Source organism: Erythrolamprus reginae, chromosome 3, assembly GCF_031021105.1.
Source record: "Erythrolamprus reginae isolate rEryReg1 chromosome 3, rEryReg1.hap1, whole genome shotgun sequence".
NCBI lineage: Eukaryota > Metazoa > Chordata > Lepidosauria > Squamata > Dipsadidae > Erythrolamprus > Erythrolamprus reginae.
This window is the reverse complement of record NC_091952.1, coordinates 12,688,214-12,716,183: the sequence shown is the minus strand read 5'-3', so window position 1 is coordinate 12,716,183 and position 27,970 is coordinate 12,688,214. Positions and strand designations below refer to the sequence as shown.

The 27,970-nt window shown below is 44.5% G+C and overlaps 1 protein-coding gene across 16 annotated transcripts in view; it reads left to right on the top strand.

Annotated features, from left to right (window-relative positions):
- The window catches only part of LSM14B (LSM family member 14B), a 31,505-nt gene extending 7,356 nt beyond the window's left edge, over positions 1 to 24,149 (top strand). Inside the window, exons 2-10 of one of the 16 annotated variants that reach the window (XM_070744499.1) lie at positions 3,209 to 3,372; positions 6,060 to 6,195; positions 13,463 to 13,579; positions 17,000 to 17,164; positions 17,292 to 17,369; positions 18,718 to 18,879; positions 19,921 to 20,074; positions 20,899 to 21,079; positions 22,841 to 24,149. In XM_070744499.1, the coding sequence (XP_070600600.1) occupies positions 3,209 to 3,372; positions 6,060 to 6,195; positions 13,463 to 13,579; positions 17,000 to 17,164; positions 17,292 to 17,369; positions 18,718 to 18,879; positions 19,921 to 20,074; positions 20,899 to 21,070 (1,148 nt within the window). In that variant the 3' untranslated portion in view covers positions 21,071 to 21,079; positions 22,841 to 24,149. Of the gene's footprint in view, positions 1 to 3,208; positions 3,373 to 6,059; positions 6,196 to 13,462; positions 13,580 to 16,999; positions 17,165 to 17,246; positions 17,370 to 18,717; positions 18,880 to 19,920; positions 20,075 to 20,898; positions 21,093 to 22,840 lie in introns of all 16 variants that reach the window. The other 15 variants (XM_070744500.1, XM_070744501.1, XM_070744497.1 and 12 more) reach the window with 15 other exon arrangements.
- Positions 24,150 to 27,970: the final 3,821 nt, after the last annotated feature.

Genomic DNA, 27,970 nt, shown 5'->3' with positions numbered 1-27,970 from the left:
TTCCCACCTTCCTGTAGGTCTTGCAATGGGGAAAGGCACTTTTTGAACTAGAGAAGATGTTTGGGATCCTTAATGCAGTCTAATAATATTTGAACACTAAATATCTTCAAAATGAAGTGTTAAAATAAAGCAAGCTAAAAATGAAGAAGAAAAATCTGTGCCTTAGAATCCATTCCAGGTAGGGAGGCCTTTTGTATGCTGTTAAATAAGCTGCTCCCAATGAAGCTGTTGTTGATTCTGTCACAAAATGGTGGGGGGGGGGGGGAATCCATAACCAAAGAATGAACAATTCTTCTGTTTAATTAAGAAAAATTATTGAGACCCAAAACACAAATGGAGAAGAAAAGCCAAGTACAGTGGTGGGATTCTTTTTTTTTTTACTGCTGGTTCTGTGGGCGTGGCTTAGTAGGAATGGAAGGGGAAGGATACTGTAAAATCTCCATTCCCTCCCTACTCCAGGGGAAAGTTATTGCCAAATCCCTGGCTGGGTTTCATATGACAATGACATGACCCCAGGCTGTGCAACCATTGTAAATGCTAGCTGCCAAGTGTCCCAATTTTGATTCCTGTGGGGATGCTTCAATGCTTGTATGTTACTCTTTTCGGTGTCTTCATAATTCTGAACAGTGACTGAATGGTTGTATGTTGAGGACTATGTGTACTAAGAAACTCAATGTAGTAACAGAAGAGGGCATAAAGTCCTTTTGAAATGGCAGCAACAGGCTCCTCCGTTGTCTTTAGAAATTGACCCAATATCTCTTCTGTGTGTGCTAGACCAGCACCACTTCAAAGATTCCAGAATTACATCTTTGCTAAACAAGAATTCTGTAGGACTGTAAATCTACCTTTTTAAAAAAAGAATACAAGTGGATTTGGTTCTGAATATGGCAAAGTCCTCTAGTGGACAAATAGTGTTGGTGCCATTGGGAGCCCCCTAAGAAATTGATTTGTAACTCTTCCTCCCCAAGGATGGGATTGTGCAAAAATAAATATTGTAGAGTCGCTGAAGAATGCTGAAATCTATTTGCAAATCCTCATTTAACTTTGATTGCTTTAACAACGTACCTTTTGATCCTGAAGGAACTTTAAACATAAAGAAACGAAAGAAAGAAAGATCCGTCGAACAGCAGAATTAAACCGCGACACAAAGTTCAAAGTTGGAGAAGAAGGAAATAAAAGAGGCACATTTTTAAAATAATTGGCTGCTTCTGAATAGCTGTACAGTTGTTAACTGGTACAGAGGCATACCTTGAACATATAACTAGACTTCTAGCTTTAATCTGGCAGCAACAGATGTGGATGAATCGGGAAGCTTGTCAGTTGTAGTGAAAACAAAAGAATTTCCTGCCATGAGAATGAAGTTCTGCTAATTTGATTCATTTCTGCCTAATACACATGTAATTTCTGTCCTCCAAAAAGTGAATCCTATTATTAGGCAATACTTTTTTTTTCTCAGTGTGGAATAACTCCTTGATCTTCCTGTCCAAACGTCATGTTTTTCCTTCCTCTCCCATTCGAAACTACACAAGTCTTTGGATTGAGAATTACTGTCTTAAAAAATTCCAGCTTTTTTTGTGTGTGTATGGGGTGGGAGTGTGTGTTGAATAAACATTTTGCATTTCTCTCAGTATCAAACTTGCTTGCTAATTGCTCCATTCTACAGCAGTGGGTTGATTTAAAGGAAGCCGAGGGATGAATTATCTCAGTATTTAGTTTGCTTCTTTCTTCAGCCCCAAATTATATGATTTATTCCTGCAAATAAGCAATGTTAGTGAACAACAAACATTCAAATTTTGAGTATTATTTATTTGAAACCTGAGAGAAACTTGACATGATTTGATTTCTAGACCATCATACAAATTAAAACAGTGTTGTTGTATCCTTATTTAGTACACTTATGTAATATTTTTAATAAGTATTTCCAGCTAGTTTGTTCTTTTTAATCTGACATTATAAACAAAATATTCAGGAGGAAAAAAATAATGTAAATCCTTTGGAAAATGAACTGACAATCATTAAGTGTTGTACCACATGATTCTTGACAAATGTATCTTTTTCTTTTATGTACACTGAGAGCATATGCACCAAGACAAATTCCTTGTGTGTCCAATCACACTTGGCCAATAAAATTATATTCTCTTCTATTCAAATGTCTCTGCCTAATGCTGAAACGACATTGGATATATCCTGCCTTTAGAATGCTTAGTGTAAGACCCCAATTGTACAGGTAGTCCTTGACCCACAATAGTTGATTAAAGTGACCATTTGAAGTTACAGTGGCACTGGAAAAAGTGATTTATGACCACTTTCTTCATCCCCATGGTCACATGATCAACATCTGGATGCTTGGCAGTTGGTTCATATTTATGATGCTTGCAGTGTCCTGGGGTCACACGATCACCTCCTGTGACCTTCTGACAAGCAAAGACAATGGAGAAGCTAGATTCACTTAACAACTGTATTATTAACTCAACAACTATAGTGATTAACTTAATAAATGTAGGTCATAAAAGGGGGCAAAATTCACTTAACAAATACCTCATTTAGCAACAAAAGCATTGGACTCAATTGTGACTGTAAGTCAAGACTGTTAAGTCATTTAATGTATACTCTTAACATGGGGCTTAAAATAGATTACGTTCTATAAGCATAACTGCTGGATAACTTCCAACTTCTTGGAGAGAACATTAAACAGGACACCTAGGATGTCCTGTCACTCAGCCACAACTTGCCCCACCTCATGGATGGGGGAGGACACATGGAAGAGAAATAAGTTTCTTCCATTACTCCTCAGATTAGAAAAACTTGAGAAATTATCAGTTAATAAATTTTCCTTTGCAGAGTTATTTGAGTTCCAAAGCAAGAATATAGTGTAATGGAAAGGGAGGCAAGAGGCGGCCTTTAATATTGATCAACAAGTGCTAACAACTTGGACTACTCTGTAGCCAGGTCAGTCAGTATAAATTCTTTAAAAATACTAACTTGCACTGATGATGTTACCTAGTTTTGCAATGAAATGCCTGCAAGAAAACCACCAAGTTCAAAGAGCGACAATGACTCCACAGTTCTACTGAACTACCAGTAGTTTCTTCTATGAATGCTAACTCCTATTTTGAGAATTGGTAGCATAGCTCAAAGCATATAGCCAAAAAGATGATGTGAAACAGATATTGAGTTCAAGTACTAATGCTTAAATCTTTCTTCAAAGTGCGCTCATTTGGAACAGAAGATCGTCCCACAGATCGCCCTGCTCCTCCGAGGGAAGAGGTTTATGAATATATCATCTTCCGAGGGAGTGACATTAAAGATATTACTGTATGTGAGCCTCCGAAAGCACAGCATAATCTGCCCCAAGATCCTGCTATTGTCCAAGTAAGTAATTCCATCTGGAACGGATAAACTTTTCACCTTGTATTTCTTTGGAAATGTCAAACAGTATAAACCACCCTTAGCAGGCATATATAAATTGAGCTGGGCCTATTGATAGATTATAATTCACTGAGAACAACTCCATTATTGCTTGTTATGTTTTCTAAGATTAAATTGGTATCACAGCTTTCTATTAAATACAGTGCTCAAGGGGAAGGGCAATAGAAGTGTAAGAGAAGCAGTGAATGAAAACATGAACACAGCTTAACCACAATAGTAGATTAGTAATCTTATGAAGATCTGTTTGATCTCACCCATTTCCACCAAGGGTGTCCCCAGTTGTGATAGTATAAATAGGGTCCCTATGCACTTCTATGCACTCCCAATGAATTTACAACGGGGACAAATCCTAATGGGGAAATATTTTAGGTAGCTTGACTAGAACAGGTAAGTAGTAATTTGTAACACGGAAATCGGCTGTTCCCTATCATTGGCTAATGTCACTTTGGCCAATGTTTCTGCCTGAACTCATTTGAAAAATAACTCTTGGCAAAGATTTTACTCGGAAAACCTGATGTGACTAGGGCATATTTCAACACAGCCATTTCTGCAAATTGGTTTGGTTAGATCCCCTAGTCTTATTTAAACAAAGAGAGTACTAGCCATTTTAAAAATCTGAACATTCAGGTTTGAGTACAGATGTACAGTATGTTGGAGTTCCCTTGTTTTAGGAGCATATAAATGAAAACAGGAAACAAATACCTCTCGAGTTTTAATGCTTTGCAAGTGTTTTGTCCACTATTTGACCAAGTTGCTATTCTTTCCATTACATTAATAATTTCAGATGCTACTTGGTTTATACTCCATGATATATCAGCCATAGTTAATAAACTGCAATGGCTGTTTAAATCTAAAATATAATGACACTTTATGTACAGTGCTTACTGAGGTCAGCTTAAAACCTAGCAAACTGCCAAGCTAGATGCTGGCAGGAGGATGAGGAGCAATGGCGGCAGAACATTTACGCTGGCAAAGTTTGGCGCAGGAAGCTTTCCAGGTCCAAAACAGGCTAGGACGGAATGCGCAGGGGACAGTTATGTATGCATGCACAGGTGGGGCAGTCAAATGGGACACGCATTGCATTTTGGGTGCCGGCATGCACACGCGATATTGTGGGCGTGTACACACACGTTTTGGCACGCAGCCAGAAAAAAGTTTGCCATCACTGGTTTAGGGTATTAAAATAAATCAGGAAATGGGTAAAGTTGGTGCCAAAGTTAAGTATGCTTTATGAATGAAGTCAATGTGAACTGTTTAACTTTTAGTTTAGCTACTGTTAGCCATGTTTTAGGATGTACTGATTTGCAAACCATAGACATTGTAATGGGAGTTAAGGTGAAATCCATCTGATCATGTTCTAAACATAATGACAGTACTGACCCTAGACATATTTGGTTGAAATGTATTTGTATTCAATCAAGATTGTTGTTTCAAATCTTAAGACCACATATCTCCCTCCAACAATGGGAAAATTATTAAATAATTAACAGCATATGGCTTTTTCTGATTTGCTGCCTGGCCAGTGTGATGGAACCACATAGTTTTATAAAGAAGTTTGACCACTATCTCTGGATGCTTAGCCTGTACATTCTTGTTTAAAAATCAGAACCTAAGGATTGGTGTTTTAACAGATAAATAATAATGGACACATTAGACACTAAAATCTATCAATGGGCAAAAAAGTATCCCTCTTTAAAAAATAACATTATTAGCACTACATGGCACTAGGTTTTGAAGGAGATGGTGAGGCAGGAAGATCTATTCTCATTATTATGATTTGTAAAGATTATAGCAGCTGGCTTTTACTAAGACATTTAGGGTGTCTTCAAATCAGTCTTGACGCCTGGTAACTGCCTGGACGTTTCATGGTTTTGGGAAGTAGTTTGCTACTGCCATCTTCTTAGGGTTGAGACTGAAGGATTGGCCTGGAACCTTCCAGATGACTTCCTATCTAAGGCAGAACTAGAATTTACTGTCTCCCAGTTTCTAACCACTACCCCAACTGTGGCTCTCTTTATTAAAATGATAATACATAATTGGGTTAAGAGTTGTTTATTATTTTCTTCTTCAGCTTCATATGGAGAATTGGTCATGATGTACAGCAAATGAATCTTTCCTCATTTGATTTGTACAAGGATTTTCCTTTCCCCCGCCTCATGATACTGTTCTTTTCACAACATCATGATAGAAACATAGAAACATAGAAGTCTGACGGCAGAAAAAGACCTCATGGTCCATCTGGTCTGCCCTTATACTATTTTCTGTATTTTATCTTAGGATGGATATATGTTTATCCCAGGCATTTTTAAATTCAGTTACTGTGGATTTATCTACCATGTCTGCTGGAAGTTTGTTCCAAGGATCTACTACTCTTTCAGTAAAATAATATTTTCTCATGTTGCTTTTGATCTTTCCCCCAACTAACTTCAGATTGTGTCCCCTTGTTCCCTCCTGGATTTATCAGATTTATTGATCAGATGTTATGCTGCTTGCCAGTTTGGTATTAAACATATTTAACAGCCAGACCACTTCAGCTTCTTCAGAAACTATGATTAAACTAACAGTGGCATAATATATGTTAATCTTTACTTCTCTTAAAATGCTAATTGTCTCACATTCACCTTTTGCAGTCGTCTCTGAGCTCTGGGTCTGCATCTTCTTTTCAACCTCATGTGCCTTATAGTCCTTTCAGAGGGATGTCCTCCTACAGTCAGCTTGCTGCCAATTCTTTAATTGGCCAACAATATGCAGCATCTCTTGGTTTAGGTGAGTAACAAAGGCCTTCCAGTCGCTGACATGATCAGTCTCTAGGCTGGACCATTTAATGATGGGGCTACATATCCGCAGAGAACATTCTTCTGAGGGAGAAATGCATTGATGAATAAGAAAAGCATTTTTAAAATAATTTGTATCGAAGTATTGTGGGAAAACATTTCATTATATAACATTCTACTCTGAAGACATCCCACCTTGGCACTGACTGATATATAGAGTGAAAATTAGACTAAAGATATGTTGAATTTGGATCTTTTCTTAGTTGAAGGTATAGCTTGGCAAAAACCAGTGTTAAGCTTTAACTGTTTACTGGTTTTAAACAAGGTTATTAAGCGAAGTTTGTTCAACTAATCCGCTTTTAGACAGGCTACTCACTGGGTGGCATATGTGAGTAAAATATACAAAGTAATGAATATCAGTTGAACACTTACTAGGATTCCTTCTTCCTTTCAGTGTATCTGAGCAGTTACTCATTTGGGTATTTGTAGGAATGGATGAATGTTGGACTCCGTTCTCCAATGCACTTGCAAGGAGAGTCCAAGATGGGTTATTCTTCAGTCTGATTGGTAGGGACTGAGTTTAATTTAAATATTAATTATTAGGCAGGCACCGCCTCCCCCTTAGCCCTCCAGTCTAAAAAACTCAGTCGCAGTAAAGGGACTTCTGAGTTTGCTCTTCTTGTAATTATTGTTTATTACTTAATTTCTGTGTACAGTGAACCCTCGAGTTTCGCGTCCTCAAGCATCGCGAAAGGGCTATTTCGCTAGTTTTCAACCCGGAAGTAAACTCCACCATCTGCGCATGCGTGCCCTTCCACGCATGTGTAGATGGTGGAGTTTCCCCGCCGGGCAGAGGCTTCCCTGGGTCTTCCCCCTCTTGCCCCGGTAAGACCCCAGCGGCGGTGGGCTGGAGCGCGAGCTTGGGGCAGCCTAGCTCCGCTTCCCAGCTGGGAAGCGGAGCCGGCAACAGCGTGGGCGGGCGGGCGGCGCGCACGAGCTTGGGGCAGCCTAGCTTCGCTTCCCAGCTGGGAAGCGGAGCCGGCAACGCGCGCGCGCTTGGGGAAACCCCAGATCCGCTCCCCAGCTGGGGAGCAGCCCCAGCAACGCGCGCGCGCTTGGGGCAGCCTAGCTTCGCTTCCCAGCTGGGAAGCGGAGCCGGCAACGCGCGCGCGCTTGGGGAAACCCCAGATCCGCTCCCCAGCTGGGGAGCAGCCCCAGCAACGCGCGCGCGCTTGGGGCAGCCTAGCTTCGCTTCCCAGCTGGGAAGCGGAGCCGGCAACGCGCGCGCGCTTGGGGAAACCCCAGATCCGCTCCCCAGCTGGGGAGCAGCCCCAGCAACGCGCGCGCGCTTGGGGCAGCCTAGCTTCGCTTCCCAGCTGGGAAGCGGAGCCGGCAACGCGCGCGCGCTTGGGGAAACCCCAGATCCGCTCCCCAGCTGGGGAGCAGCCCCAGCAACGCGCGCGAGCTTGGGGCAGCCTAGCTTCGCTTCCCAGCTGGGAAGCGGAGCCGGCAACGCGCGCGCGCTTGGGGAAACCCCAGATCCGCTCCCCAGCTGGGGAGCGGCCCCAGCAACGCGCGCGCGCTCCCCAGCAACGCGCTGCGGCGGTGGAAGTAAAAACACCATCTGCACATGCGCAGATGGTGTTTTTACTTCCGCACCGCTACTTCGCGAAAAATCGATCATCGCTTGGGGTCCTGGAACAGAACCCTCGCGATGATCGAGGGTTCACTGTATATACTAACTTTGTTCTCTCTTTTCCTTTTCTCCTTAGGTGCAGCTGGGGGTATTTTGCCTCGGGCGGCTCTGGGTTCAAACCTCCAGCGGGTTTACCCAGTTGCCTGCTGCTCCTCCCTACTCGGGACCCACACAGAGGGAACGGAAAACGTTGCAGCGGCCAGTGTGGGTTCGGGAGAGAGCTCCCGGGTAGCCTACCTCCGCGGTAGCGCCCGGAAGACGACATGGTTGATGCCGTGGGGGGGGTCTGCTCCTCCCCCGGCGGATATACCATAGGGCCGGGAAGCGGCTTCCCTACAAGTGGCCCGTGAGGGGGGTGATCGTTCCGCCCCCCCAAAAAAATGGCAGGCGAGAGACGAGTCGCGAGTATGAAGGCTTCCAGCGACGGCTCGGCTCGTCCAGAAGCATTTGGCCCCTTTACAGGCTCCGATCGTGGAAAGCGGGAATCGCTGAGCCTTCCCGCTCGTTTCCACAGCGACGATCGGCGGCCATGTTTTGTACACAAACGGTTGCCAGGGATACTGGCTGGCGGCCATGTTGGTGAGGTCGCCCGGACAATGAGCGGCGGCCATCTTGGGAGGGTCCGGAGGCACCCGGTAACTCCTCCCGCCCAATCAGGTCACGTTCCCATGGGAACCAGCAGGTGGCCATTTTGGTAAGGTCTCCCGATCGGAGCTTTACCCAGGCACAACACCCCCCCCCCCTTGAGGCCTGCCTGGGAGGCACGCAGGTGCAGAAGGGGGCTCTGCCGCATTTTCACTTTCGATCCTCGGGGGTTAGCATTGCTACAGAGCTTTTGGCACTACGCAGCGGTTTTTACCAGCCATTACACAAGGATCGTGAGTAATATCCTGGGCATGGCAGAACAGGCAATTCAGAGTGGGGAGGAGGTCACCGCCACCAGACCTAACACCCCCAAGGAAAAGACCTCTAAGTCAAAGTCCTCTCAGGGGGCATCGCTGAGGGAAGCGGAGAAGCGCATCAGAGCGCTGGAGAAGCAGCTGGAGGCTTCTCAGAAGGCATCGGGACCGGTCCTTCCTCCCAGCCAGCCACTGCCTACCAATTCCCCTATGACCTCCCCCATGGTCTTCCCCGGGATATCAACTTCAGCCTCAGAGCGAGACTGGTCCCCAGAGAGAGGGACTCAGGCCTGGGTACCACCTAGGGCTGGATCAAGCGGCATGGCAAGGCAATCCTCAGGGTGGCCTGCCTATTCTCCACCCTCTCAGCCCCCGCAGTATGCGCAGGCGGCCACTTTCACACCTACTGCTGCAGGCCTGCGCAGCCCTCAAGACACTTGGCAAAGCATGCCCCAGGCCCTGCAGGACTTGATTTCCAATGTATATACCCAGGGCCTGGCCACTGGGGCACAGCAACAACAACAGGTTCCAGTGGGGCACCCTCCAACGAGGTTTAGAGACCCCTGGATGGCCCCGGCTACGCAGTCCTTGATGGACTCCATGGAGGAGGAGGATACATCCAGAGATGACTTTAGCGCAGCAGAGGATGACCTGTCCGGAGATGATCAGCCACCGGAACAGCCCAGTTTCACGGGCCTTTTTAAGTCCTCCCTCTTCAGGGTGCCCTTGAATAAGGCAAAACTCACCATTGACCAAGCGGGAGAAGGCCAGGTGGGGTCATCTGAGGCAGCTCCACCGACAGGAGGTCTATTCGTCTTCCCCAAGCAAGAGACAGTAAACATCCCGTCTTCTCATCTGTTCCTGGAAACGATCCAACGCCCGTGGGACAACCCTGCGGCGGGTCAGGGCCCTTCCAACCTTGACCGGAAGTTTTACACTTTCGACCAGCAGATGGAGGACCTACTGGAATTCCCAGCGGTGGATAAGCCCGTAACGAGCCTGGTATCCAACGCCCTTGTCCCGTCCGAATCGCAAGAGGGGCTGAAAGCCGAGGACAAAAGGGCGGAGAACGTGGTGCGCAGGACCCACCAGATGGCGGCCTGGGCCATACGAGCTGCCTCGGCGGCCTCGTTTTTCAACAGAGCCATGACCCTCTGGATCCAGGAAATCCAGGCCAGGGCTGATCCCGAGGACGGAAGACTTCGCCAAGACCTTAATAAATTGCTGGCGGCCACAGAATTTTCGGCGGATGCCACAGTCAATGCTGCGAAGTTCGCGTCACGCGCAATGGCGTCATCCGTGGCCTCTCGCAGGCTCATTTGGCTTCGCAATTGGCAGGCGGATGTCAAATCCAAATGGAGTCTGGCTTCTGCTCCATTCAAAGGGAAGAAGCTGTTTGGGGAGGTCCTGGATGATGTCCTAGTTGAGGACAAGGACAAGAAAAAAGTGATGCCCAGGGCCAACAGGAAGCAAGACAGACGCTTCACCCCCTATCAACGGCGCCAGCCCTTTCGAGCGGAGCCCTCCTCGACCAACATCCAAACATCGAGGCCATATTTTCAGGGCTCCTTCAACCAGGGGTCCTTCAGGTCAGACAGGTCCTTCCAAGCTGACCAGAATAAGTCGTTCCAGGGCCGCCGCCCCTTCAGAGGGGCCAGCAGGGGCTTCCGGAAGACAAAGTGACTCTCCAGACAATATACCCCTGGGCGGCAGGCTGCTACACTTCCCGGACATCTGGGCACGGTTTTTCTGTCCCAGGAGAGACAAAGAACAATCAGGAAACTGATAGGAGAACTGGGTCTTCAACAGCACCCCAGTCTTGCCCAGCTGTCAAAGGTCTTAGGAACCCTAGTCTCATGTATAGACATAGTACCTTGGGCAAGACATCATTTGCGCCCGCTCCAATGGTTCCTGTTACCGTATCAGAGACAAAAGTCCAGCCACTCTCACCGGAGAATCTTCCTCAGTGCCAGGATACGCAACTCACTGCAGTGGTGGAGGTCCCCCTCGCTGGCCAAGGGATCCCTATTCCTGGACAAGGACTTTATTACCATAACAACCGACGCCAGTTTGACAGGGTGGGGAGCACACCTCTCCTCACACATGGTTCAGGGGTTCTGGGATTCCCAGGACCTGCAAGAGATCAATATAAACTTCCTAGAACTGAAGGCTGTCTCATTAGCCCTCCACAGCCTTGCCCATCTGATACGAGGTCATCACATACGGATTCTGACCGACAACGTCTCCACGCGTTCCCATATCAACCGTCGGGGGAACACGGTCAAGGAGACTGATGAAGGAATCGACATCATTACTCAGGTGGGCAGAGGCGAATCTAGCCTCACTGTCAGCGGAACACATCTCGGGAGTGGAGAACGTGAGAGCAGATTGGCTCAGTCGTCAGACACTCGACCCGGGGGAATGGTGGCTGGATCCCGAGATTTTCCAGGAGGCGGTAAGGAGATTCGGGTACCCGGTGATGGACTTGTTTGCAACCAGCCTCAACACCCAACTTCCTCGCTTCTTCGCTCGCTTCCCATCCCCGGGGGCGGAGGGGGTGGATGCGCTAACCCGTCGGTGGCCCCAGGGTCTCCTGTATGCGTTTCCGCCTCTATCCATTCTCTCCAGGGTGATACGGAAGATCCTGGAAGAGAGAGCAGAGGTTCTGCTAGTAGCCCCGTATTGGCCTCGTCGCACCTGGTTTGCGGACCTGGTACAACTATCGATGTCGCCCAGCTGGAGAATCCCGGATCACCGGATCTCTCTAACCCAGGGCTCCTTGTCTCACCCGGAACCACAGTGGTGGCAACTAACCGTGTGGCACTTGAGCGGGAACATCTGAAGCGCCAGGCTCTGCCAGACACGGTCATTGACACTATACAAGCAGCCCGCAGACCATCTACCAAGAGAGTTTACCAGGCCACTTGGGCGGCTTTCTGTGGTTTTTGTGAACAACGGCAGATAGACCCTCAAATGGCGTCACCGCACATTGTCTTAACATTTCTACAGGCAGGCCTCGAGAAGGGCCTTGCCCCCAATACATTACGTCGCCACGTCGCCGCTCTGGCCACCATCATTTCGACAGACAGCTACCGTCCACTTACCAGACACCCATGGATCAGGGACTTCCTGAAGGGAGCGGCCAACATAAAACCACCGGTGATACACCGTTTTCCTTCCTGGGACCTACCCTTAGTGTTGCACGCACTGACAGGTCCCCCCTTCGAACCTATACGTCAAATCTCATTGAGGCTACTAACTCTTAAAACGGCCTTCCTGGTTGTGATCACTTCAGCCAGGAGGGTCTCTGAGATAGCTGCTTTGTCAACAAGACCGGACCTTTGTCGCTTTGACACTAACAGAGTAGTCCTTAGACTAGACCCGGCGTTTATCCCGAAGGTAAACACTTCATTTCACAGAACGCAGGATATCGTACTTCCGGACTTCTGTGCTCATGGCACTCACCCCTCTGAATTGAGGTGGCATAAACTGGACGTGCGAAGAGCCCTAAAGATTTATGTCCGGAGGACTCAGTCTTTTAGGTCTTTAGAAGCCTTGTTTGTGTCCTTTTCTACCAGAGCTATGGGCAACAAGGTGTCTTCCCAGACTATCAGCCGCTGGTTGAGGGAATGCATTACAGAAGCATATAGGACTAAGGGATCCCCAATTACATCGGGGATAACAGGACATTCGACTCGTAGTGCGGCCACTTCATCGGCCTGGAGAACTCAGGCCTCCTTGGAGGACATTTGTAGAGCGGCCACGTGGGCAGCTCCGTCAACCTTTATCAAGCATTATCGGATTGACTCATTTGCTTCTGCGGAGGCAGCATTTGGGAGGAGGGTGTTGCAAGGGGTGTGTTCCTTTTCGGAGCCCCTGGTCCAATCTTTTCCCTCCCTGTGATCGTAACTTGGGCATATCCCATCTTGGACTCTCCTTGCAAGTGCATTGGAGAAAGACCGTTGAACTTACCTGAACGGTCTTCTCGATGCACTGCAAGGAGAGTCCAAACCCTCCCGACTCTCGGATCAGGGTCTAGGTGGGGGTTGAAATGTTTCCTTATGGTTAAAGTTTTGGTTTTTGACTTGTTTAATAAATAGTATTGTGCTTTACTGCTCCTTCGCTTTATTTTAGACTGGAGGGCTAAGGGGGAGGCGGTGCCTGCCTAATAATTAATATTTAAATTAAACTCAGTCCCTACCAATCAGACTGAAGAATAACCCATCTTGGACTCTCCTTGCAGTGCATCGAGAAGACCGTTCAGGTAAGTTCAACGGTCTTTTTCTACCTGAATACTAACATTTTTGGAAACACACAGGATAAAATTCTGAGCAGTGAGACTATTAAAGGTTACATATATTTGTTCAGGAAAAATAAATTATTCAGTGTTAAATTACATATTAATTTTTTTGTCCATTTCTTCATTTCTCTCGCTCATTTGAATCATTTCTGCATAAAGTTAGCATATGATGTGATATGTATTTTCTGATGGTGGTCAACTTAACAGGATCTGTCTTGTTCCCTGGTCAAATTCTTCCAAGTTTCAGAACTTTTAAGAATATGTTAGCTGCTTAAACCTTCTCTCCTCAATCAACTGGATGTCAGTACTGCCGTGTGTCTCACCAGTCTCCTCCTCTGCTTTTTCTTCTCCTCTGTCTTTCTAGAGAAGCTGGTAAGCCCTCCAGCATCAGCAGCTGCTTCCAGTCCTAGCACTTCTTCATCTCCTCAGCCAGTTTCAGAGCCTGACTTGTCATCAGAGCCACATCTGCTGTCTTCTAAGGGTAACAGCAGCTTGAGGATTCCAAGTATTAGAAGAATTGCATAGTGTTTGCAAAAGCTTTGTTGTTGTTGTTTTTAAAAAACCCTTTCTTCTTCCTGTACAGAGTAACATGTGCAAGAATTACATTATTAGTCTTGTTTCTGAAAGCCTTGGTACACCTGCTCCAGGTATCAGATTTGTAGATGAACAGGAACTTGCTTCTTAGCCACTCATTTAACGTTCTGAGATGCAAACTGGATTGAAGGGATAGAGCAGGGTGGAGCCAGAGAAATTTGGGAGCATAAACACATGCAGAATGAGCTGTTGCAGATTTGAAAGCCTTCCACTGTGCAACTAAGAGAAGGGGTGGGGTGGGGAATACAAATTAAAGATGGGAGAAAATTATTCTTATAACATTTAGTATATTGGCAGATGATAGGACATCCACAAAGCAATCCATTATACGTGGGCATCTCTTGTGAATTCCTGAATGGCGTTGGAATACAGCAGTTTACATTTGGTAAAACGGTTTCCCCAGATAAATTCTGGCCTGGTGAATTTGGCATCCTGACTAGTTGATGGGCCTGGAGTTTGCTCTTGCTTGAATTCTGTGGCAAACATGTTCAGGGTTCAGCAAAGGTAGGCAAAAGTTGGGAAAGAGAGGACAAGGAGCAGTCGTGTGTTTTGAACATTTCTATAGTAAGATTTTCTTCAGGGAGTTGTGCTGCTTGTTTTTTTCAAGTGATTATATTTCTTCTACGCTTTCTGAATGCATTGTTGTGCATTTATTGAATATCCTTGAACATAGTTGACACTTGGTGAGGGTGGCATTTCATTCACATTTCCTTTTGAATTTTGGATTGCCTAAAGCAGAGATGGAAGGAGAACTATTTGAATTTGCAAATCTCCTTAGAATCACATGTGAGGATTTGGGGGGAGTTGTGTGAGTGGCTTTTAAGTAGTAATAGAGTTTTTCTGAATCTCTTACAGTGGATATTCAGAAAGGGTAATGCTATTTTGTCAGCTTCGCATCTTAGAAGTTAATTTGCAGCTCTGGAGGTTTTTTCGCTCCAGGGCCACTTAAAAAGGGTTTCAAGAGGTTTTGACATAACATAAGCATTGCATAAATCTATATTTTACTGTTTCAAAGGATAATGAAATATGGTGCCTGTAAGCATATAACTACACAAATCGGAATTAATAGTTCAGATCTAATTTTCAATTGCTGAGTTAGAAATTGGTTGGACTTTATCTTGCTGTGCAAATGCATATCTCTGTATGATTGCCTACTGGGTGAGTTAGTTTCAAATACAATTACATTGTGTGTGTTTTTAAAGATATATGGGACTCGGACAAGGTTTATGAATGATTCTGTTTTGTATATACTATGTTTTTCTTGTATTTGACATTCCATTCAGCATCACAGTAATGGAGTATTTGATGGGAAAGTGGATATGAGCTTAATCATAATCCAAAGGAAAGAGTTATATATTCAGTTAACGGAATTCTGAAGTTGAAGAGCTACAGGAACCCATGTATTTGCATGCTTTTATTTTCTTTCCAAAACAGAAGCTTCATGTGTCCTTAGCAGGAACTTTGATCTTGCCATGCTTCTATTTCGTTCGCAAATGCGTCATCCTGTTGTCAGTGTTAAATAGCCAGAAAACAATACTAGATATAAAGTTTTAATACAGTGGTACCTCAAGATACGAACCCCTCTTCTTACGAACAACTCATGATACGAACTTTTTTTGAGTTACGAACCGGCGTTCGGAGACTGCTGGGAAGCCGCGCGGCTGTTTTAAAAGGTGACAGCCGGGCGGCGGGGCTTCCCAGAAGACTCCCGAACGCCGGTTCGTAACTCGAACAAAGTTCGTAAGAAGAGGCAAAATTTTTCTGAACCCCGGGTTCGGTTCGGGAGGTTGCTGGGAAGCCCCCCAGCCCAGCTGTCACCTTTTAAAACAGCCGCGCCGCTTCCCAGCTGTCTCCCGAAGCCGAACGCGGAAGTTCGGCTTTGGCATTCGGCTTCAGGAGACAGCTGGGAAGCGGCGCGGCTGTTTTAAAAGGTCGCAGCCGGCCTGGGGGGCTTCCCAGCACCCCCCTGAACCCCGAACCCGGGTTCGGGGGGGTGCTGGGAAGCCCCCCAGGCCGGCTGTCACCTTTTAAAACAGCCGCGCGGCTTCCCAGCAGTCGCCGAAAGCCTTTTTTTTGCGGGGGTTTTTTGGTTGCACGGATTAATTGACTTTACATTGTTTCCTATGGGAAACAATGTTTCGTCTTACGAACCTTTCGTCATACGAACCTCCTCCTTGCACCAATTAAGTTCGTATCATGAGGTATTACTGTACTTTATATAGATCAAAAAACAATCTCTGAATAGCTGCTTTTCTCAGTCTTTACTGGTTCGTTCCTCCCCCCTCAAAGGCTTTTCATGCCTTCCTGAGGTCAGCGACTATTTTTTTTTACAGGCACACAGGCTGAAAACTTATCTCTTTCCTCATGGAGGGTTTGTTGAGTTTTCTTTTATAACAAATTTCTCACAGCTATTCTAAATTTGCATGTTTGAGGGGAATGGCTTACAGATGACTTATGGCATTTATATTGGAAACTATTTTTCTCAGATAAACTGATAATCAGGCTAACGGTTTTCTGAAACACACCAATTTTGGTGAAAATTGGAATGTGTGCCCTCCCAGGCAAAGCTATGCTTTCCATTAAATCAAATTATTATGGAATGTATAGATTTGCTGCTTTTAACATGTAGATTTGCTGCTGGATGGATAGATCCAATCTGCTAGCAAATCCCACAAGTGTGAAGTTGGTATGCTTTTGTAGTGGTACCTGTGAGCTTTGCTACCAGCTGTCTGTGTCAATATGGTGAGGAATTCATGAACATAATCACCTGGCAATCGAGCAGCTAATCTTTGTAAATGTGGGTACATTCATATGTCATTCTGAGCAATGTTGTTTGGTTTCGGCCTAGAATGTGGCAGTTACACAGTCAGTTGTAACTTAGTCAAAAGGACGCATTTCAACTTCGGCTGTGATGTGTGAACCAGATCTTTTAATTATGTCAGTACTCACATTTCTGTGTGAAAGAGCTTAGTTTTCAGACTCTCTTCCCAAAGATTCAGAGGGTGTGATCTTCATCTAAATCCGAGAACTGATGTGGTTTGGTGTGAAATACATGCAGCGAAATTTATTTCAAGTAACCTGTTGAAATTTGCTACTTATTTGGGAACTATAGCAAAGTTGAATTTGTGCCTTGTAGCATCTCCCTCCGTGCAGTGTTTTTGATTAATTGCTAGTGCTTTCTAGAGTAAGCCTTTTTCAGGAGAAGATTCTGTTTGACAGGATTGAGGGGAGCCCAAGGTCTCTGAGCACAGATCAAGTTTGGTCCAAACAAATACAGGGGTTACTGATGTTGCTTGATTTCTCTCAGGTGCTGGTTTTCCATGTCTTCATTCAGTGCGCAAAAGTCCAATGGTGGAGCAGGCTGTTCAGACTGGCCCGCTGGATAACAGCTTGAATCCCAAAAAGGCAGTCAAAGCTCCTCCAGCAATTCAACGCAACACACGTCAGATTCAGCAGAATCACAAGACAAATGGTACTGAAATCTTTTCTTCAGACAATATGCCAGCATTTGAAATTAATAGTAATTGAAACTACCATCTGCTTTTACCTTTCAGCACCTTGGCTATATGGAGTGAACAGGTTTTCCTATTTTGTCTTAGATATAGTTGCCCCACCACCTGTGCAAACGCAAGGGCAGGTGAATGATGAGAATAGAAGGCCCCAGAGGAGGAGATCAGGTATGTTACCTGATTGTAAATTGTCCAAAGTAATTTAATTTAATTCTTCAAAGCAACTGAATTGCCCTCTGCGTTACTGCTGTAATGCAACCTTTCATAGAACAATCAAGATTAATTGCTCCTAATTTATTCATATACTCCTACTTCAGTTAAAGGCTAAAAGAGTTCAACATCTCTATGCATGAAAAACTAAAAGAATTTTACAGTGAAATGACTTCAGTATAGTCCACAAGGACCTGAAGTCTTATGGAGTGATATGAGTTTAGCAGCATTAACCAAGAAAGCTGTGCTGATCTAGAAGAAATATTTCAAGTCAAAATGTAAAATGAATTAGAATGCAATAACTTTTTTGTGTAAAGTTCAATAGAGTAGAAGTTAAGCAAAATATTTCTACATTGAATAGAATTATTTTTCTCGATGTTTCAATACAGGTACTGTGTTTTCCCCAAGATAAGACTCTGTATTATATATTTTTAATTTTTTTAAAATCCTGAAATTTAAGGCCTTATTGCCTCGTACTCAAAAGTCCGATTAGGCTTATTATCAGGGGATATCTTGTTTTGGGAAAAACAAGTAGCTCTTAACTTAGGACCAGAATTGAGCCCAAAATTTCTACTGTTGAGCAAGACAGTTGTTAAGTAAGTTTCGTCTCATTTTGCGACCTTTCTTGCTAGTCATTAAGTGAGTCACTGCAGTTAGTAAAACAGTTGTTAAGTGATTCTGGCTTCCCCATTGACTTTGCTCATCTTAAGAGCACAAAAAGTGGATCACATGACCCCAGGATACTGCAATATAAATACTCTGTTTCCCCCCCCAAAAAGACATCCCCCAATAATAAGCTCAATTGGGCTTTTGAGTGCCTGGCAATAAGGCTAAGTGCTTATTTCAGGGTTCCAAAAAATATAAGACAGGGTCTTATTTTCGGGGAAACACGCTGTGAGTCAGTTGCCAAGCATCCCAATTTTGATCATAAGACCCTGGGGATGCTGCAACATTTGTAAGCGTGAAAAATGGTCATAAGTCACTTTTTACAGTGCTGTTGTAACTTTGAAGGGTCACTAAATGTACAGTTGTAAGTCGAGGACTATCTGTGTAAACAAGATTCAGAAGCAAGTTTTGATTTGATGGATATCTTCCATCAAATTCTAGATATTCATGCCAGTCAGGTATTAATAGAATGAGAAGTACCAGATCAGCCAGCTTGCTGGCATCACTTCTGTGGGATTCAAATGATGTTGAATAACACAGTATCATACATTGCCTTGAGCAAGGAATATGTGAGGTCAAGCCTTACTTTGTCTAAAATTATATGAATTCTCACTAGAAGATTGTAACATCTTCTCTTTAGGAAATAGAAGAACTAGAAATCGTTCCAGAGGACAGAATCGACCAGCTACCGTGAAAGAAAATACAATCAAGTTTGAAGGTGACTTTGATTTTGAAAGCGCCAATGCACAGTTCAACCGAGAAGAATTGGATAAAGAATTCAGGAAGAAACTTAATTTCAAGGGTTAGTATTTTGACTGTTTCTTGTATTCTGGACATCCACCCACCCCTTTTGGTATGGATGAAAGAAAGCATCCAGTACAGGGGTATCAACTTGGCAACTTTTAAGACTTGTGGAATTCCTCAGCCAGCACTTGTGGACTTCAATTCCCAGAATTCTCAGCCAGCATTTGTGCTGCCTGGCCTCGAGCCACCCAAGAACAAAGTAATTAATCAAACACATACAGAGAGATTTGTAAAAATCAAACAGGGCTTGTTCTTTATATTCAAGAAACTGCAAACCACGGAGTTTCAAAGAAATGTTATTTTAACAGTTAGTAGGTCAGAGTTAATTACTCCAGTCAATGCAGAAGCCTTTCAGGCTTTCTTCAGGCAGAAATAACTCACACCTTAAATGTCAGAATGTCCAGAAATCCACAGCAAACACGAAACCACAATTCAACAAACTTTCTTCAAATCTGAACGATAAGACTCCCACACAAATCACTCCAACCCTCCCCTTTTTCAAGGTTGCAACAGCATCATTAACTCTATATGACCTATAATTTGTTTCTGCGTTTGTGCAGCTGCTCTTGTCTTCCCAGCATTCTCTGGACCCAAGCATTCAGAATAGGGTGGTTGTTCATTAACACTTCCCCTTCTGATTCAGATGAACCTCTGGTTGGAGATCTGACTGATTCCATTCCCCTTTCTGTCTCTCCAGTCCCTTCCTGCTCCATTTCTCTCCCTGCCTCTGCTTTGGGTTCACTGTCTGATTCGTCCTCCAGCCAAACTGGTCTTCTGTGAACAGACGGCTCCCACTCCTCTGCGTCAAAATCAGCAGCCACAGTAGCTGGCCTGAAGCCGACCACAACAATTTGTAGACTTCAACTCCCAGAATTCATCAGCCGCCCATGTTGGCTGAGGGATTCTGGGAGCTAAAGTCCACAAGTCTTAAAATTGCCAAGTTTGGAGACCCCTGATCTGGTAACAGTGTAGCTTGTTATTTATACACGCACATTTAAAATAATAATTCCTTCCTCCCCCCCCCCTCCCAAACCATCAGATGATAAAGTTGACACTGGAGAAGAAAAGGGAGAACCTCCTGTGGCTGCTGAAAACTGTGATGGCAACCCAGATGAAGAACTCCTGGGACCAAACTGCTATTACGACAAAACAAAATCCTTCTTTGATAACATCTCATCAGAACTGAAGTCCAGGTAACAGAACTCTAGCAGCTTTATTTGATCTCTTCCACACTAATTCTGTCAGTTTAATATTGTTTTTGCCTGGCGTCCTGGTATATTGAGCAGAAATTTGCTTTTCATCAAATGAATGTCCTTAAATCTTTAGTTGCAAAAGAATGCCTTTCTCAATTTTGTACTATATTGTAGATTTTAGCCACAGCCCTTCCCAGATTATTGAAGCCAGGCTTGAAAACTTCTAAAAGCATTTTTTTAGTTTCTAAAGTACTCTGCAGTAGTTAAAGTTTTAAGTTTGGTAAGCTTTCATAGATGGGGATGAGGAAGAAATTTGAGATCAAAATAATTTGATCAACCAAAAACTTTGTAGAAATCCTTGAATTTGAGCCTTAATCTCATTTTTGTGTGATGGGAGTCCAAAATGTTTAGAAACTGTATTCTTTGGGGCTCCTGATATCCTTGTTTCTTAACTTTTACTAAGTTCTGTCTTCAGTTAAGATTTTAATGATAGAGGAAAGCAGAAAAAAGTCAAATGTATATAACATATTCTTGGCAGGAACTTAACTCATAAATACTGTTGCTTGGTTACTTAATCCTTTATTCCCTAATTCATCCTTCTGAATTATTTGATCTATGTGTTTTTGGAAATCTCAGCAACAGCAGTATGATTTGGAATAATTTACAATCATAAAGCAAATTTTATAGGATATTTTGTGATAGTCTTTGTGTGGGAAATGATGTGATAACTTTTAGTCTTGGTCTTTGCTTGAGACGAGTTTTACAGCAAGACGTTCAAGAGAACTTGACTATAATAGGAAAATTGGTTATTTTTTGTTCTTTAGTTCACGGCGTACAACGTGGGCTGAGGAACGGAAGCTGAACACAGAGACCTTTGGTGTTTCTGGGCGATTTCTCCGTGGCCGCAGTTTTCGTGGGGGATTTCGTGGTGGAAGGGGGTCTGGAGCCGTGCGGCGAAGTCAGGCTACTCCCAGAGTTGGCACTGGAAGAGTTTAATTTCTGCAGGCAAGTTACAAAAGTAAAGTATTTTAGGTTTGTCTTTCTTAGAGCAGCTGGGATAAATAAAGAAAATTAAATGGTTTGCTTATAATGAGTCTGTTGCTCAAAACTAACTGATTGGACTCTTTGGGGGTAAACAGTGAAATATTTGCTTTTGTGGTGGTGCAAGCTTTTCTTATAGACAGAATTTTTCAAGGGTTTTGTAATCAATTTATGACCGTAATGGAACAGTCTGCGGAGAGGGGCAGCATACAAATCTAAATAATAAATAATAATAAATAATAAACATGTCCATTATGGTTATAAGTTTTTGATGGACGTAGAATGGATTGCCTGATTTTACAACCTTTTTTTGTGGTGATGGTTAAGCGAATACATAGCTGTTAAGCAAATGCAAACCATTATTAAGCAAACCACTGATTACAATGGGACATTTTATGCCAAAAGAAAATGCCAGGTTTTGGTGGAAACTTCATAAATCATGGTTGTGTGACTGTGGGATGCTGCAAATGATTAGAAATGTGGGCCAATTGCCAAGCACCCAAAATGCAATCACATGACTGGGATTGAGGGTGGCCATCGGATCTTCAGAACCAGGTCTTACTTGAAACCTTTGGGACATCTGCTGTAGCTTCAGTCAGTCACTTAATTGATCAGTCATAAGTGGGGGACAACCTGTACCTAGTTAACCTTTAGAACTTAGCATACTTTAAGTGCACTTGATTTCAAACAAACAAAACAGAGTTGGGAGGTACTTTGGAGGTCTTCTAGTCCAACCCCCCCTGCTCAAGCAGGAGACCCAGTATTCATGGTGGTGAACCTATAGCACATGTGCCAGAGATGGCACCCCAAATCCTCTGCTGGCATGTGTGCCATCGCCCTAGGACAGATCTTTATGGCGTTTCTTTCATGCGATTCTGTTTCCCTGCAAATGATGAAACAGAAACTCACGGAAGAAAGAGATCTAACCTCTTTCCATTCTGCCAGGGTTGGGATGCCCTGTCTCTCCCTGTCCACCTAGACTTTTGGTCTCAGAGACCGCTCAGTCTAGGTATGTACATGCATGCAATTTGGGCCCTCGGTGTCTAAAAAGTTCACCATTATTGCCCTGTAACAGTGATGGCAAACCTATGGCATGGATGCCACAGGTGGCACACAGAGCCATATCTGCCGTTGCCCTAGCTCAGCTCCGGCTTGCATGGAGGCTGTGGGAGGACATTTTCAGCTTCCGAAGGGGTTGGGGATGGGCATTTTTGTGTTCCCCAGGCTTCAGGGAAGCCTCTGGAGCCTGGTGTGTGTGTGTGTGTGTGTGTGAAAAACAGGCCTACTGGGCCCACCAGAAGTTGGGAAATGGGCTGTTTCTGGCCTCCAGAGGGCCTCCGGGGGAGCAGGGGAGGCAATTTTCGCCCTTCCCAGGCATTGAATTATGGAGTGGGCACTCGGGCAGGTGCGATAGTGTTTGCCCATGCACTTTCGGCACCCGGGGGTGGTGGGGGTAGGTTTGCTATCACTGCCCTATAATATTTCAGACAAGACTGGGAATCGTATAAACGCCCAGCGCCCTCCAATTCTCCTGTTTTTACTTGTCCCCTATGCCTCATTCATTTGAAGTAAACAAGCATTCATCTGCAGAGCAAGTTAAATAGACAAAACGAGTCAAGTTGCAGTGAGATGGGCAGCAAACAAATTTAATAACAAGTTTAATTTATTGTGTGTTTGGGAGGGGGAAAAAACAAACCCACTATGTCTCTCTCCGTTTTATTTTAGAGCTTTCGTCCACATCGCTATGAAGTCATGTACATAGGAAGGAGGGAACAATACAAACTTGCTGCACTTAAAAAAAAAGGAGGGGTGAATGAAACTTAACCTTCACAAGCCTGAATTCTGATGGGATTATTGCTAGTCTGTCACAGCAGATGGGAGCACTGGGGATTACTTCAATAGGCGTGCGCTTGGGAACCACCGGTTCAACGTTGTTTTTTTCCCCTCCCAATTTTTCTTTTCTTTTTTTTAGGTGAGGGTCCTTTTGCAAGTAGTACAAGGAAAGCTGTGCTGCTTCTTAAGTTCTAGCTGCTGTTGTACTTGGACATAGGGAGGAGGCGTGCTTGTTCTGGTCATAAAAAAAGGGATGCAATTCTGAACTCTTCAAAACAAATAAACAAAAAGAAACCAGCTACTTAAATTTGGAGAACGGACTAGTCTGCTGGCGTCCTTTTTCTTCTGACTTCTATGCTTTTCACCTTCCTTCCACCCCCATCCCCACCCACCCCTTTGGAGCAGATTGTTTTGATGTCTAGAAACCAAGTGCAAACATGTTGTGTGTGTGATGTAGTTGATGAGATTTGTCGCTGACCATGTTACCTGTAATTCTGACTTGCCGCTTGAGAAATCTTTTCTCTGGAGAGTTTTACACACTGCAGAGTTGCTTGGAGTGCTGGTCACCCCTCTCGGAAGAATTAGTCTCTCACAACTGATCCGTGATGAATGCCGTTGCCGATTTTCTAATGACGAGCCGTCCTACGCCACTGCGAATTTTCTGTAGGCGGAGGCGGCTTAAAACGTAACAGATCATGCCCTTTCAGCCAAATCTTGAGGGATATTTTTCATCTCTTCTGATTTAAAGGGGAAAAAGTTCCAAGCTTCACGTTCTCTCAAAATGCGAGGTGCGACTTCTAAATGAAGCTTGGGTGCATTCAGTAAATTCAGTTGCTCTTAATATCCCCCAACTTTATAAATAGTTCATTTTGTTTTGTTTTGTTTTGTGTTTTTAATAGTTGTGGAGGATGAGCACACAGGGATTATACACTTGCATGGAAATGGGTAAAAGCCTTTCGTAATAGGTTTGTGCCACTTTTGTTACCCTTGTAGAAATATTCTGTTGAAGGGCTTCTGTAGTGGAGGCCACGTCTCCTCCCCACCACCCCCATTTCCATGGCTCTCCCTACGTCTTGCATTAAGTTGGTGTAAAGCTTTAGTTTCTTTTGTAGGCCTTCATCGCAAAGAGTGACACGTTGTGGTGAGGTCGCATTATGGAGTCATGTAAATTGTAATTATAAATAAACATGTAAATGTTGAACTGTTCTCTGCTTTTTTTTTTTAAAGTTTTCAATCGAAGGGGTTAGACAACAACTTGCAAACCAGGATTATGCTGTATTTAGGATGCCCTGAATTAGATACATGATTTCTAGATTAAAACAAACAAACAACATGCATGTGCATGCACACACATTGCTTACTTCAAAAACACTTCCATACAAGTAATGCATTAACTGCATACCATTTAGCTTGTTCTTTACTGCTAAAGTTTCAACATTTTCTCCTCCTGGGAATCGAACAACTTGCTCCTTCATCTCTATTTTGAAACGTAAATATTTGTCTGGATAAGAGATGCTGAAAGGCTTGGAAAATAAAATTTTAGCAACCACAAAAAATGGATTGGGTGTCCTTTTAGCAAAAACCAATCTGAAGCCATCAAAGTTTGGCAGTTACGTCTTGCAAAACAAAACCTTATGCTACACATTGCAGTTTGTAGGGAGTATCTGAAAGAAGAGCAACGTGGTTGTTTAAAAAGGGGAGGGGGATATCCTTGCAAAACACCCCCCCCCCCTGCATGTCATTGAACAAAATAGGCAAGATCCACTGAGTGTCTTTGAACAGTTTGAAATGTTGCAATGCGAATCTGGCGAAGCGAAACCCACCCCTGCATTCATTGCAATTACTATATCAGAGTGAATCTTTGTGAATTTTGCACTACCTGTCAACTTCAAATCGAACCGGGCAGAAGCCCTTTTGCTATTCCTCAGTTCCACACGGGGCAGGGGGAATGAGAATGCAATACATTAGACCAGGGGTCCCCAAACTTTTTACACAGCGGGCCAGTTCACTGTCCCTCGGACTGTTGGAGGGCCGGACTATCAAAAAAAACTATGAACAAATCCCTATGCACACTGCACATACCTTATTTTAAAGTAAAAAACAAAATGGGAACATACTATTTAGAGGGGGGGAAGAAGTTTGAAATTCATATATGTTTATGTTTTGTTTTTAATTTTCTTTTGTTAACATCTGATTGGCTATACAAGGTTTTCTTGGCTTATTGAAAAATGTATAAAGAAAGAAGGAAGCACTTTGGCATAATGGTTAATAAGTTAGAAATATAATTGGTGGTGTACTTTTTTGAGGAGGAAATTTAATTAAAAGAAAATGAATGTAACTGGATGACAAAATTAGGAAAAAAACTTTTGCAACTTTTTTGATGATTGATATTAGTTACTAACAAAATACCGCATTTTATTCATGGAAAATTAGATGTGCTCCTGTCACTCACCCGCGGGCCGGATAAATGGCCTCAGCGGGCCGCATGTGGCCCACGGGCCGTAGTTTGGGGACCGCTGCATTAGACAAAAAACTTACTTGTGGGAACCAAGATCATCTTTAATGGAGATAGTGAAGAGTTGTTGTTCCTGGAGAGCCTGCCAATGAACTAATTGGCCAACGGAACCTGACTTTTGCGGAGGGAGTTATTTCCTATTTTAATTATAGGAATGTTTCATGAAACTGCAGAGTTGGTTTTTCCTTTGATTGTGCCGATATAATGTACCCAATAAAGACATTCTTAGAGGAAGACCTCAGCCTCAGTTCTGATTTGCTTGGGTTCATTAGTTGGGATCTTGACACTACCTTTCAAAGGCTCACAAGCATAGATGAGCTTCACATAATTTAACAATAGGTTCGCCCACAATCAAAAATGCGTGTGCACCTTGTGCACTTGGATGCTGCTTCAGAAACACAGTAATTATATAGGAATGGATAGCGCCAGGATGGGTGGCAAGGCCCCGGCCGCTGTCCGTAACTACCGGTTTGCCTACAGGCATTCTCCAGCACGTGGGTCAGGCCTGGAAGCCATCTTACCTGTTTGTATTCAGATCTGCCACAATTTCTACTGTGGGAAAATGGGAAGGGGAATTATATGGAGTAGGTGATATGTAGTAGTCTAAATCAGGGGTCATCAAACTTTCGGACCTCAGGGACCACTAAATTCATAATTTGAAATCCCACAGACCACTATGATGAATTTTTTGAAAAGATAATTTGTATTTAATACCATATTAAAAAATGCATTTTTTTCTGCGGACCACCAAAATTTTATTGTGGGCCACCAGTGGTCCATTGACCCCCTTGTTTCAGGATCACTGGTCTAAATAACATTCCAGAAAGTCAAGGCTGCTGTGCCCTGCAGCTGTGATGAAGTAACTGGGAAGCATCTTCAGTTGGACAGTGCTTGATTGGATCATGTCATGGCCATGTGGGTGCTGGGCAGGGGCTTGAACTTTCATTTGGGTGGAAAAACCCAGATTCTCCCAGATTTAGGTTTCCCCAGATGTGCCAATATGACATCTAATAAAATGGAACCTTGAGGTATTTCAACCCTCGTAGTCTTATTGGGTTGGGGTTGTTACTTGGGACCCTGCTATTAACTCCAATCTGTCTCTAAACTAAAAGCAGCTCTGCCAAACTTCAGGATGTTGTCCGGTGTCCTGAGCCCCAAGAGTTGACTCGAGCTTGGGTGATGTGAAGACTCAGGGAAGATGAAGATAAGAACTCCATGAAGGAGGTCGACAATGGCTCAACAATTCCTGTTTGAAAGCCTCTACTCTCCTTCACTGGCCATGGTGGAAGCTATAAAGGCCACAGAAGCCGCACACCACCTGGGTGCCTAATGCAAGGAGTTGATACCTGAGCGAAGCTCATGAACGTACCTGATCCTGCAAGACGAAGCTCTGGAAATCACCCCAAACTGGGATTTGCTATTGGAACCACAAATGGGCACAGAACCATCTCTGATACTCTAGTGCAGCGTTTCCCAACCTTTTTTGAGTCGCGGCACATTATTCATATTTTCAAAATCCTGGGGAACATTGAAGGGGGCGGGGGCGGGCTAAAGAAAAGTTTGGACAAAACCCCCCTCTTCCTCCCTTTCGCTCTATTTCTCCCTCTTTCTTTTCCTTCCTTTTTCTCCATCCCTTTCTTCCTCTTTTTTGCTCTTTCTCTCTCCCTCCTTCCCTTCCTCTGTCTTTCTCTCTCCCTTGCTCTCTGTCTCTCTTGCTATCTCTTTCTTGCTTTTTTCTTTCTTGCTCTCTCTCTTTCACTGTCTCTTGCTGGCTTTTTCTTTCTCTTTGCCTCTCGCTATCTCTTTCTCTCTCTCTGCCTCTCTTGCTATGTCTCTCTTTCTCTCTTGCTATGTCTCTTTCTTTCTCTCTCCCTCTCTGCCTCTCTTGCTGTCTCTTTCTCTCTCTGCCTCTCTTGCTATGTCTCTTTCTCTCTCTCTCTCTCTGCCTGTTATATGTCTCTCTTTCTTTCTCTCTCTCTCAGCTGACTGCAAGCGGGAGCCCTGACGGCGGCAGCTGGACGTGCTGCTGGACGCTGTATATGCCAGGCCCGCAGCGCCAGCAATTACGGCGTCCAGCAGCACGTCCAATTGCCACCGTCGGTGCCTCCACCCTGGAGCTCTCCCCGCGACTGCCTGTGACCACTGCAGCCGCCACCCTGCCCCCCACCACCAGTGCCCTCCCGCCGGGCCCCAAAGGACACTTGCCGCCGACGCCAGGGAAGCTCCAGCTGGGCGGGGCGCTGCCGGTGCCTCTGACCTCCCGGTTCCTGCTCGATGCCGCGGTTTCTGGCACTCTCCTGCTGGGCCCCAAAGAAGGCAGGCGGGAAAAAGGCGCGAAGAATGAAGCTCTCCTTCTTCCTGCCTTCCTTCTTTGGGGCCCAGCAGGAGAGTGCCAGAAACCGCGGCATCGGGCAGGAGCCGGGAGGTCGGAGGCACCGGCAGCGCCCCGCCCAGCTGGAGCTTCCCTAGCTTCGTGGCACACCTGGCCGTGTCTCTGCCGCGGCACA